This window comes from Amblyomma americanum, chromosome 9 (genome assembly GCF_052857255.1).
Source record: "Amblyomma americanum isolate KBUSLIRL-KWMA chromosome 9, ASM5285725v1, whole genome shotgun sequence".
NCBI classification, from domain to species: Eukaryota; Metazoa; Arthropoda; class Arachnida; order Ixodida; family Ixodidae; genus Amblyomma; species Amblyomma americanum.
The window spans coordinates 62,515,074-62,528,406 of record NC_135505.1 but is presented as its reverse complement, the minus strand read 5'-3'; the positions used below and the strand labels follow the sequence as shown (position 1 = coordinate 62,528,406).

Genomic DNA, 13,333 nt, shown 5'->3' with positions numbered 1-13,333 from the left:
CGTATCGGCCTTCGAGGATTTGCCGTTAACGCCCCACGACCACGCTTCGGACAACGTCCGCATGAAATCGACGAGTACCTGCGTCGAGAAGAGTACACGCCGAACCGCTTTTCGCGCTCTCCATCGCCGTCAACCTCGCGCTTTGCGTCGCCACGCCGCAGCTACGCAGCCGCGGTACGAGGAAGGTCGCCCAGCCCCCGTAGGGGAAACTAAAGGCAGCAACCTCTGGAGCTGAGGTTGCTCACGAGCTAAACGCTGAAGATCCTCCACCGACCACGCCCCATGAAGACGCTGCACCCGCGACGCCGCATGAAGAACCGACACTCGCTGCACCGACGCCGCACACAATGAGAACCTCGACCACGACGCAAGCTACCTTGAAATCGACGCCGCCACCCAGAGGAGCCTCGACCACACGCCCAACTCGTGACTCGCTTACGCGACGAAGCCGTGACCCGACGCCGAGAGCGACATGCAATGCAAGAGCCAGGACCTCCGACCTAGAAGTGACTATCGACGGCCGGAAAGTTACCGCTCTAGTCGACACAGGAGCCGATTACTCGGTGATGAATGGAACATTCGCTGCGCAGCTCAGAAAAGTCACAACGGCTTGGGACGGCCCACAAATTCGCACCGCTGGGGGCCACCTCATTACGCCATCAGGACGATGCACAGCGCGAGTGACTGTCAAAGGACATACCTATTCTGCGACCTTTGTTGTGCTACCGCAATGCTCCCGCGAAGTGATCTTGGGTATGGATTTCCTTCATGAGCATCAGGTGATCATCGACCTGCGATCCAAGCTGATCACGCTTTCGACGGACGAAGCCATCGCTTCGATGAAAACTCGGAAAAATCACGTTGCCCTAAGTGTCCTGGAGGAAGAAGTGAGCGTCCCACCCCGTTCAAGCGTTATCGTGACCGTAGGCGCCACGAAAGCCATAAACACTGAAGCCATCATCGAGCGGAACATGCAGTTGCTACTAGACCGAGGAATCAGCATCGCAAGAGGCATCGCACATTTCCGCAATGGCCAGGCCGAAGTACTGCTGACTAACTTCAGCGAAGAATACCGGCATATTAACAGAGGAACGACGATTGCTTTCTGCGACGAAATATCTGACGTACGAGATTCCTTCGCCCTCTCCGACCCCTCCGCAGAAGATCCGCCTGACCAAGAGAACTCGCCCACTTTCGACATCAACCCAGCCCTGCACCGGAACAGACAAGACCAGATCCACAATGTGCTTCAAAACTACAGTGAGTGCTTTTCGACATCGCCGAAGGTGCGACAGACGCCAATTGCCAAGCATCGCATTATAACGGATCAACACGTCCGACCTCTCCGTCAAAGCCCCTACCGTGTGTCTCCGCGAGAACGACAAGCCATCCGGGACCAAGTCGAAGAAATGCTTCGCAACGACGTCATCCAGCCTTCAAACAGCCCATGGGCGGCACCGGTTGTTCTAGTGAGAAAGAAAGACGGCGCACTTCGATTCTGCGTGGATTACCGCCGCTTCAACAACATAACAAAGAAGGACGGCTACCCCCTCCCCCGCATCGACGACACACTGGACCGCCTCTGCAATGCCAAATATTTCTCATCGATGGACCTCAAGAGCGGCTACTGGCAAATTGAGGTCGACGAAAGAGATCGCGAGAAGACAGCATTCATAACTCCGGATGGGCTGTTTGAGTTCAAGGTGATGCCATTTGGTCTCTGTTCCGCACCAGCGACGTTTCAGCGAGTAATGGATACAGTGCTGGCAGGCCTGAAGTGGCAGATTTGTCTGGTATATTTAGATGACGTCGTTGTCTTCGCCTCGAACTTTGAAGAGCACCTCAAAAGACTTCGAACAGTACTAGACGCAATCAAGTTGTCTGGCCTAACCTTGAAAGCAGAGAAATGCCACTTTGCCTACGAAGAGCTGCTGTTTCTAGGCCACATCGTTAGCAAGGAAGGAGTACGCCCAGACCCGCAGAAAACAGCTGCTATTGAACGGTTTCAACCGCCGGCCGATAAGAAAGCAGTGCGCAGATTTCTCGGACTATGCGCATATTACCGACGATTTGTGAAAAACTTTTCGCGCATCGCCGAGCCCCTGACCCAACTGACGAAGGCAGACGTGCCGTTTAAATGGGAAGCGCCGCAAGCAGAAGCCTTCAAGGAACTTCAGCGTCGTTTACAGTCCCCACCGATCCTTGCGCATTTTGATGAAAACGCTGATACTGAAGTTCATACCGACGCAAGCAGCGTGGGACTAGGCGCCGTTCTCGTTCAAAAAAGTGACGGGCTGGAGAAGGTCATCGCATACGCTAGCCGTTCCCTTTCCAAGGCCGAGGCTAACTATTCGACCAATGAGAAGGAGTGCCTCGCCATCATCTGGGCTACGTCGAAATTCCGCCCCTACCTCTACGGACGGCCGTTCAAGGTGGTCAGCGACCACCACGCGCTCTGCTGGTTTGCCAATTTGAAGGATCCCTCTGGTCGACTCGCTCGATGGAGTCTGCGTCTCCAGGAGTTTGACATCACCGTCGTTTACAAGTCCGGACGCAAGCACACTGACGCCGATTGCCTCTCACGAGCCCCTGTAGATGCATCGCCGCTGGACGACGATGAGGACGCCTTTCTGGGACCCATCAGCGCAAGCTCTTTTGCTCCGCAGCAACGCTCAGACCCCAACCTAAAAGGCCTCATCGAGTACCTGGAAGGCAAGGTTTCTTCACCCCCCGCTTCATTCAAGCGAGGACTGTCTTCTTTCTGTGTGCAGAATGAGGTCCTTGTGAAGAAGAACTTTACAGCGAACAAAACAGCCTACCTCCTTGTTGTACCTACTTGTCTCCGCGAAGAAGTTCTACAGGCTTCACACGACGAGCCGACAGCTGGACATCTCGGGTTTACTCGCACCCTCCGCCGCATTCAAGACAAGTATTACTGGCCCCGACTGTCCGCCGATGTCGCACACTATGTGAAAACATGCCGAGATTGTCAGCGACGAAAGACTCCTCCCACACGACCAGCAGGATTTCTGAACCCCATTGAACCTCCCTCAAGACCCTTTCAGCAGATTGGCATGGGCTTGCTTGGCCCTTTTCCAACGTCAACATCTGGAAATAAGTGGATCATCATAGCGACCGACTACCTGACCCGCTACGCCGAGGCGAAAGCCCTACCGAACGGAACAGCAGCAGAAGTGGCCAAATTTTTCGTGGAGTGCGTTCTTCTTCGACACGGCGCCCCCGATGTGCTCATAACGGACAGAGGAACAACATTTACAGCGGAACTCACGCAAGCCATCCTGCGCTACAGCCAAACCAGCCACCGGAGGACAACTGCATACCATCCGCAGACCAACGGATTGACCGAGCGCCTGAACAAAACCATCGCCGATATGCTCGCTATGTATGTCGATGCCGAACATAAAACCTGGGATGTCATCCTGCCTTACGTCGTCTTCGCCTACAACACCGCAGTGCAGGAGACCACCTAGATGACGCCTTTTAGGCTCGTCCATGGCAGGGAGGCCACGACCACGCTAGACGCCATGCTGCCCAACGTTACAGAAGAAGAGAACGTCGACGTTGCCGCCTACCTTCAACGCGCAGAAGAAGCTCGAAGGCTTGCCCGATTACGGATCAAAGATCAGCAGCGGTCCGACGCCAGACGCTACAACCTACGAAGACGCAACGCGGAATACAAGCCAGGAGACCAAGCCTGGGTGTGGACGCCCATTCGCCGCCGTGGATTGAGTGAAAAGCTTTTGCGCCGCTATTTCGGCCCGTACAAGGTTCTTCGTCGGCTGGGTGAACTGGATTATGAAGTCATCCCTGACGCAATGACTCCATCCCAGCGACGCCGCGTACGACCAGAAGTTGTCCATGTAGTCCGTCTGAAGCCGTATTATGCGCGCTAAAGGCCGCTGCATTTCCATGCTCTATTTTCGCAAGATCTGTTTTTTTTTCCTTACTAGTCGCATTATTTGTTTTAATGCATCGGGTCGATGCTTCTTTGAGAGGGGAGTAATGCCCCCAATATTTGCAGTGTTTGTTCGTTTTTCAAATCTGCCGCGACACCACCTTATCGCTTTGTTTGCGACGCAAGACGCGACTAGATTTATCTCGATTGATCGCAGCCAGGCAAAGCTGATGCTACGTTGTTCCGGAATGTTCTAGTAACTTTGCGCCCTTTATCTCGAATGTTCGCTATCAGCTTTAAATTGAGCACGGCCGACAGCGGCGGGCATTCTGTTCGACGACCGCCGAGCACGCTTGTCGCTTCGCCGCCGCCGAGTGATTCAGTCCATTTTGGGTGCAAGTCAGCCCAATAAACAGTTCTTTTAGAAGACCCTTTCGTCCGTCTTCATCACTGCTTCGACTGCCGTCACCACTACGTGACAATATACAGCTGCGGTGAGGTTTCGCAGCTACACAATATTTCAGGAATTTGCTGCCTCGGCTCTTACATCATCTCCCGAATATCAGCATCTTCTGCATCGTTGGAGTAGCAAAGACTGGCGGTCGCGCAGACTAGAGGTCTCTTTCACGCGTTAGCTTTGCCGGGTCCCCCTTCTAAATTTCTACCTTCACAGATCTGACCTGGCGGCTTCCCCATTGTGCCCTTTTTGTGCCGAGCTTAAGACAATAGATCACTTCCTGCTGTTCTGCCGCTGCTTCTCTCATTTGAGGAAGCGTCTTTTGCAAATTCCATTTCATCAACTGGACTTGCCTGTGTCCTTCGCTGTTGTTCTTTCCATTGGCGCTTCTTTGCTTGGACGAAGCGACAGGAGTGTGCGCTCTGCTGTGCAAAATTTTCTTCAAGAAACGCAGCGACTCCCATTCTAATTTTTTTCCCGCCCTCAGTCAGTACGACATTGAGACATTACAGGCATTGGATATGATTATGCAAATTAAGCCATTGTCCCGTCCTCGATCTCCTAGTTAACAGGACCCCTGTCCTTCCGTCTTCCAATCTTTCAGCCTACATACTATTACCACTCCTTTTCCGATCAAAACTTTCCTGCACCCAGCAAGTAACCGCCTGTGTCTTGGCCACTCCCACGTAGTGGGTATGTGCCAGCAATGTCTGAGGCCTTCCTTCCATCCTTCCTTTGTGAACCATAGAGCACTAGGAGGTGGCATAGACTTTGAGAGCCCAATTTAGGTTACAGTGAGGCAGGAGGAGGGCTCAGCTTTAGTTACATTGGATATTGCAAAGTCATACGTCAGTGTTGAGCACAATGTTTTTCATGATAAACTATCTTACCTCAAACGTCCGTACCTCCAAGCATGGGTAAGAGAGTTCTTAACCTATACGCACTTTTGCACTGATGGCCATTACAATTCCAGCCATACACACCGTCGATGGGTGTGTCCCAAGGTTCGGCGCTCCCGCCGTTACTGTTTAGTATACTCATGGGAGATATTCCTGTCTACCCGGCTGTCGAGGTCTACGTGAACGCGGACGAAATTGCATTCTTCGCTTTTCCGAAGGACGTCCACACTTTGTATCAGAAGCTGCAAGCCTACCTGAACGCTATGGAAGTATGGCTGGACATCCTAAGTTTTGCCTTAAACGTTAATAAGAGTCCCCTCCTTGTTTTCCCTCTAGCATCCCCTTTTTACATCGCCTTGCTCTTTGCAATGCCACAATCCCAGAAATTGATGCCGTAAAATAGCTGGGTATTACCTACGCTCAGCAGTTAGACTGGCGACAACAAATTAAAATGAATGTGCTTAGATGTGAGCGTGCCCTCTGCAGGTTGGTGAGAATCAGCCACAAAAAATTTGGCATGGGCCGGGACGCTTTGATCTTTGTTTATAAATCCTATGTAAGGTCACTACTTCCATTTGATTGCGTTCCTTTTTCTGGCTGTCCAAGGTACGAGTTTCAACTATTAATTCCTTTGGGGAGACCTACTCTGCGTCTTTGCCTTGGACCTACAGAATACTGCGGCAAATGTTCTGCTGCTCTTGAGACGCCAAAGCCTGATTTTGAACTCAAGGGTTCAGGTTCTCAGTGGGCGAACTGTCCTTAGAACTTTAGAGCCTATTCCAGGATTGGCTAGCCCTATATTATCCTGACTCTATTCTTCGGTATTATTCGGCCTAGGTATAAGCTCCCCGAGATCATGTTCACAAATTCTCTGTTATGAAAAATCCCAGTCAAAGTCAATTCGATAGTAAACGTTCAGAATCTGCGCTTCCATTCTGTTGTTAACTTTCACAACACCCTCCAAAAAATGCAAAGACTTTGCCTGCAAATGTTCTAAATGAGCTTATAGAGGAGCATCTGGACAAAATTCCAACACGTGCTGCAGTTTTTACTGATGCCTCTAAAAAAAAGGAAAAGGCAGCTATGCAAATTTATTTCAGGGATCTTGATTGGAGTTATTCCTTTCGGGACCCTGATTTCTAGTCATCCAGTAGGCCTTACAAAAGAGGCTTGCAAAGTTAGTGATGTCATACTTGCTGACAGCCTTTCTGTTCTGCCTGCACTAGAAGGCTCGAGGGACGCTCTTCTGGGCTGTCCCCTAAGATTTTTCATTCCACCGCATGTTGAAGAAGTGCGCTTTCACTGTATACATGGACTGCGCCATTGATGCAGTGTGAGGGCTGATTTTTTAGCTAAGTCTGCCCTTTGCGGACTTGTGGTACCATTTACTCCAAACACTGTGCAATCGACAACAGCCCTCTTCCAACGGTTCCAGCAACTGCATTCCTTGAGTCATGAGCCTCTCCTTGCTGCAGTGGATTTTGAACACTACGTATTACCTTGGAGTGTGCACTTATGAAGTTCACGGCAATGCGAGCTGTCTATGACCCTTTGCGGTGCAGAATTCCACGGCTAAATCTCTATTTGCACCGATCAGGGTTCTCTGTGTCGAACCATCTTGAAGCATTCGGTGCAATCGAAACACTTGATCACTTTCTCCTCTCCTGCCGGCAGCTCGTTTCTCTGCGGAAAGCTCATATGCCTTATCTGTAGATTCCGCTCGCTCGATTAGGGCTTCCTCTTTCTATTCCGGTTCTTCACTCTTAGGGGCAAGCGCCAGGGGATATGTCCTAAAACCTGTGCAATTATCTGCATAATTTCATCATTGCGTCAGGGAGACTCCCTTGTTATTATAATTCACAACCTTTTTAGCACGAAATTCAGCCTCGACTGCCTTAAATGAGTCAATGTATCAAAACTGCTGCACTGTCCAAGACACACTAGCCAATCCCCCATTGTGGGTATGTGCCGCTCAACAGAGGACAAAAACAACAAATATGGGGCTACAATACATGCGAAGAAAAACACGGACTCTTGAGATGTTATAGAGAATCAAGTTGTGATATTAACCAAACAACGGTTAGCAGGTCAGCTCTAAGGGCTCAGTGACAGGCAAAAGCAAAGCTGTACAGGGGAATAACTATTCGTCATTTTGGGGCAGAGGAAGCATGGACGAAAATGTTGTTTGAGAAGAGACGAAGAAAAATGCTTGAGAGTGAAGGCCAGTCAGCCTTCAAGTACTTGCACATTAAAAACATTGCCATGCGATGGAAGAAAAGGTCTAGGAAATTTAATACAGACTACGCAGGCAACAACGTCAAAATAAAATCATCATGAACTTCGAAAGAAAGTCCGCGAAGCAGAGACTGCTAAGTGGAGGCAAAAGTGGAAACAAAAGTATTATTGCGAAAATACGGAGGTGAAGAGAGCGAAGCCCGGAATTATCGCATTCTGTCCATAATTCAAGATGTAGTATTAGTAAGATGTTTTCATTAAAATGATAACAAAAACGAAGGAAAATGTTTTTGCTAGCCCCAGCATCTGCCATCGATACTGAAGCGCCTGAGCTGGGGCAGCGGAAATAAAGGATAGCTGGCAAAATGAAGACATGAAATGAATGAGTTGAGGGGACAGGGAGAAAGGATAGGGGGAGAAGTAATATAAAAAACTGCACAATAAGAAATGTGTCCAGGTTTACGCGTGGTTAGTTCATGATGGAGCAGTAAAATCAAATGCACATAGCGCTATGTTGACTACAGCTGGAGTGGGGCATCCAGTTGTTAATCGTCCAAGGTGGCACTCGCGGAACGTTCGGTCACTGCATGTAACTACCTGGCGGAGAACAAACGGAACGTCAAGGCCGTCTGTTCGGCTGTTCAGAGCGGCTAATTCAAGACGCGGTGCTGTTATTTTGCCATCTTGATGGTTGCTTTAAAGCCAGGTAGTATAAAGTTTAGTATGAAGAATACAAAGCTTCTCAATGAGATATCGAAGTGGGCATGGCGAGCCTGGAAGTAGCATTGGGTTGTAGTTGCAGTGAAAGCAAAGTTCATAAAACAGGAGTAGAGACATGAACTAGAAGACTAGTGCCGGTGGCATAAAAGCAGCACGAAAAAATTCGATGAACAGTCAGAAATGAAGATAATATTGCTTTAAAAAATTGGAGGACGCTTAAGCTTCGCCTTCAAGAGCGAAACGCGACAGCGTGTTGCAGCACTGCCAGGGAGTCAACGGAACGCCATCTCCCGTTTGGCGCGATGCCTTGCCCGTTAGACAAATTGCTCTGCTACGTACGGTGAAACCGACGTGCGGAGCGGCAAACTACGTAGAAGCGCTGCCAGGCGCCTTGTCGAAACGCGCGGACCTCAAGTTGCAGTCGTAGTTCGTCGGCACATCGTTCTCGACAAATCCGATGCCACGAACACCAGCATAGCTTCCGCGCCGAACGAACGGGCAGCAAGCCGCCGGCTTGGTTGTGAACGCGCCTTGGGTGTACGCTGCGTTGTTCGCCGCTCACCGCGTGATTCCTGCGTGCCCGCACAGCCCCACTGCGCCCGAACGAGACGAGTGGGAGGCGCTGCCGTCGCGCGCTATCTGTTGGGGCAGCGGGGTACACTGCGAGGAGGAGGAGGAATGCGAGGAGGAGGTTTTTCTCTCACAGCCAGCGCCGCCGACGCCGACGACACCGGCTTTGCTGCTACACGAGCTCCTTAACGCTGTCGCCTTAATGTAGAAAATAGCTGAATGGGAAAAGCAGGCCTGGATTCAAAGTAAGAAAGCAGAAAATATACAAGATAAATAAAACAGCCACTTTAATAAAGTATGCAATGTCGTGGCTGCCGCCCTGATTCAAAGGCAAGGCCAATATACACTCTCTGTCTGTCTATCCATCAGCTTGAGAGTGGGTACGTAAGCAACTTCGTCTTGTGTGTGGTTTGCTCTTGAATATTCGGTACTTCGAGCGCTTTTCAGTTCGCAGGTCTTTTAAAGATACTTCATGTTACCGCGTTTTGCGATATGGTAGCACGCTTTACGGACATTGCTAGCTTTCTATGCAAGAAATAATGAATGTGATTCTACGTTTTTTGCTATGAAATATTTCCTACAACTCGTGCCTTACAAATGATGCTGATGTATTTAAACCTTTCAGATTTCCGAATTTTAAATCTCTTCTGAGAGTGTCTGCTGCCTTGAGGCAATTCTGGGGTGATACTTTAAGCAAAAAACTATTCTTCCTACCCTCAGCCTTCGTTAGAACGACGTCATCATACATTATAGCGCTCTACAAAATATATAAAAAGTATTCGCGGTTAGTGCGTCCCTCTGCCTTGGATCAACATCCGCCAAACCACTCAAACGCTGGTATAATTATAATAGCAATATTATGTTATATTATAAATACTATGCCTAATAATATCTTTCTATTTATCTATACGTATCGGTTTATTTATCTATCAATCTATAGATAGAGACATTGCAAAATCCATTGATGCCTGGGAACTGGGCTGTTTTATAATTTTTAAAATCACCTTCACATCACTATCATTATTGTCACTAAATGTGTGATGTTTGTCTGTTTTGAATCACTAGCGCAGAGAAGGGCGCAGCGTATGGTGTTCTAGTTTTGCCGGGTAGATAACCACAGTGGTCCAAGCATAATTCATGTAAGCACTGGACAGTTGCCGCAGATTTTGAGTGAGAAGACATAATAACTGGCGCCAAACAACAAGAACAAAGGCAGACGAACAGAGACCACCAGCTTCTTAATTCTTGTTCTTTCGTACTAGTAATTAGGTCTTCTCACTTTAAACACTAGTTACACCCGCTTTCAGCTTGAAATGACTTGCTAACCCCCTTATGCCCAGAGGTAACAAACAACGCTACCAAAAAAAATTGCCCCTCTGCGATAGAAGCCAAAAATGAAAATCACGCACTAATTACTATAGGTACCTGCTTTGCACACCTCACCTCTCGCCTAGAATGCTACTGTTTCTGTTCGCGCCTTTCCACAATCCCTAAGACAGGAGAAACCCTGCATAATCGAAATAAGCGCCATACTTTCGGAAGACAATGAGTTACTAGCCACTGTTGGATCGAAACGTGAACTGCATTTTCTGTTACTGGGTCTCTCTCTACGCAGCTGTAGTCGCGTTGCACCCACTCTAAGCCATCGCATTAATGTCATCATCATCATCAATCAAACTACGCCCACTGCAGGAAAGAGGCCTCCCCATATCCCTCCAATTAACCCGATCATGCGGCAGCTAGTTCCGCCTTCCTCCGCAGACTTTCTTATGGCATCCGCCCACCTATCACACTGCCGCCTCTGCTACGCTTGGCTTTTAGCAAATGGACAGCGCCTTAACAAACAGGACAAAAGCAGAGGCGTAAGGGTTGGAACGCACCCGCTTTCTGCGAAGGTGGCCAGGATCCGCACGAAAGCCCCGCTCATGCGGCCGTCGGGTGAGCCGGGTTGCTGAGCGTACGCGTGGCCGAAGGCGTATTCCAAGTCGGAGGTGTGAGGAGCGCCCATCCAGCTGGGGAACGGCGCCGTCGGCGACTTGTGGCTGAACACGTACACGAAAACGTTGTTGTCCCTCGCACTGTGCATCTCTGCGAGGAACCGCAAAGGGCAGTTGAACATCCGGTCCGATAAGTAGTCGATGTACCGCCTCCGAAGCGCGTTCCCGTCGCCCTTAGGAGCATTGGCGGTGTATTTATCGATTATGCCTGGTGTATCGAACTTTAGCCACGCCGACACGGCAGCGTTGAGATCATGGGCGAGGCCTTCTGACGCCTCCAAATCTTCCGTCAAGAGCTCCGGCTTTGCCGAAGCCAGGAACGGGAACGCGGCTTCGTCCGAAGTGACGCCCGCTAGAATGTCTACGGGTCCAAAAAATCCTCTTTTCACGGCGGCCAGAGGCATTCTGGGCAAGAATGAGTCATGGTATGTGGGTAAGAATGCAGTGAACTTCGGCGCCACACTTTCGGCGGCAGCCCTCACCAGCTCGTCAGCAGACTTGCGCCTAAAGCAGTGTACGATTTCGTCTGCATTGGACGAGAGATCGATGCTTCCGCCTTTGGAGCAGCCCACGATGTCGGCCACTTTGCTGCCCTTGGCCATGCTTTCGTGGACCATGTCCCACATGTCTATGCTGGACATGCTGCCGCTCATCAGCACCGCTCTCCTGAAGAGGCCCTCGCTCATCGGCGACAGGACGTGGGCGTGCGCACTCGCCGCGCCCGCACTCTCTCCGAACAAGGTGACTCGCTTCGGGTCGCCACCGAAGGACGCAATGTTGCGCTGTACCCACTGCAGGGCCATGAGCTGGTCCAGCAGGCCCACGTTGCCCGGAGCCTCGGGAGAGTCGGCGCTCATGAAGCCCAGAATGCCGAGGCGGTAGTTCATCGAAACGACCAGCAAGTCAGCCATGGCGGAGATCGTGGCGCCGCTGTAGTCAGCCTGAGTGGAGCTGCCCAAGTTGAAGCCTCCGCCGTGAATCCACACTAGCACTGGCCGACTGGTGCCGAGACGCACGACGCTCTCGGGGACCCACACGTTCAGCCGCAGGCAGTCCTCGGTGTAGGTAACACCTTGCATCCCAAGCCCGTCTATTTCCACCTGCACGCAGACCAAGTCAGGGGGCAATACACTCAGATAATGGCGCACGTGTTAAGTAATTCTTGAACATTTATCATACACCGTGCACAAATATTCTTTTTTGTGTGTGTAATATGTAGGCTCCTCCTTAATTTATTTTAATAAAAAAGTTACCGGTTTGACGATTCCTTGCCCCCACTGTCTGCTTTGAATGCATGACACTGCTATTGCTAAGATTTGTTTGGTTTATCTTTCTTGTGTAAGCTAGTGCTTTGAATAATCTTTGTATAGGCTAGTTCTTTAAGCGCATTGTTGATAAGTCTTCTGTTATTTCTGTTTAATATTGTTAGCAGATTACTGCTTACTGTGTTTCCAGTGATAGAGCGGTGTCACATGGTGAGTGAGGGTTACAAATATGCCCCTTTTCTTCCAATAAACAGTTGGTAGTTAGCGCATTTGTTCTGTTTTTCTTCTTTATGTAGACTTCTTTGCGCTGCAGCTTTTCAGCTCCCCGCTGTCTATTCGCAAATAAATAAACGAATGGTATGGTCATAAGTATGTAGAAGTTACGGAGGACACTTAACGCTAATATTCTCAGTGAATGCGAAAGCATTGTCTTATGTTTTTATTCCTTTCTAATGACACACCTATTCACTAGCATACAGTCATAAGACGAAATATATTCACCTTTGCTCACCGAAAATCACAAGTTTTTACGGCCCATGGTTTGCATGCTCGTCTCGCTCTGAATGTCCTGTGTTAAATTCGCGGCATTTTCGGAAGAAATTTCATTTTCCTTTGATACGACGGTGACGCCATCTGGCATTTTTCATGCCACTGCTGCTGGCGAACGCCTACGCTGGCTTAGTTGATGATGATGCTAGGTTTTTATGGCGTAAGGGCAACTAAGGCCAAAGAGCGCCAAACACGAGGTTCTTGGTCGACTCGGGCTAAAATGTGTATAGATGATAGCATTAAAAGCAGGTGTATAGGGCCTAAGAGTAGTATGTGCATGATTATAGTCTGAATAGGGTGCCTTAAATCTGGTGGAATGGCTTAAAATGATGTATAATGCCTAAGATTGTTCTAAGTGGAGTTATGTATGAATGCCGAAGCCAGGTAGCCTCAACCACAGTCCTTGCTTCAGCAAGAGGGGCGAGGCCTCTGGTAGCTATGGGTGAGCTGAACACACTCTTCAGCAATGAGGAGGTGCTGAGGTTACTTTGAATATAAAATCTCTCTTAAAAAACCTACATCAGTTAAAAATGTAAAAACCCTATCCAGTGAGAACATGCGGTGATCTCCTAAAAATAATGGTATGCTAAAGTTCATGAAAGTGCTGTCGCCTTTGCATATCCAGTCTGGGGCATATGATTTATTTGTGGACAACTGAGATGTGGACTCCACATCTCGCGCATTGCGGTGCCGGAGTATCCTGTTAGATGCGAGTGTGTGACGTA

General features: G+C 49.5%; 1 protein-coding gene across 3 annotated transcripts in view; it reads right to left on the bottom strand.

Moving 5' to 3' along the window:
- LOC144104939 (acetylcholinesterase-like) overlaps positions 1 to 13,333 on the bottom strand; it is an 82,094-nt gene that overhangs the window by 35,043 nt on the left and 33,718 nt on the right. For all 3 annotated transcript variants that reach the window (XM_077638168.1, XM_077638170.1, XM_077638169.1), the window contains exon 3: positions 10,678 to 11,894. In XM_077638168.1, the coding sequence (XP_077494294.1) occupies positions 10,678 to 11,894 (1,217 nt within the window). The remainder of the gene's footprint in view (positions 1 to 10,677; positions 11,895 to 13,333) is intronic.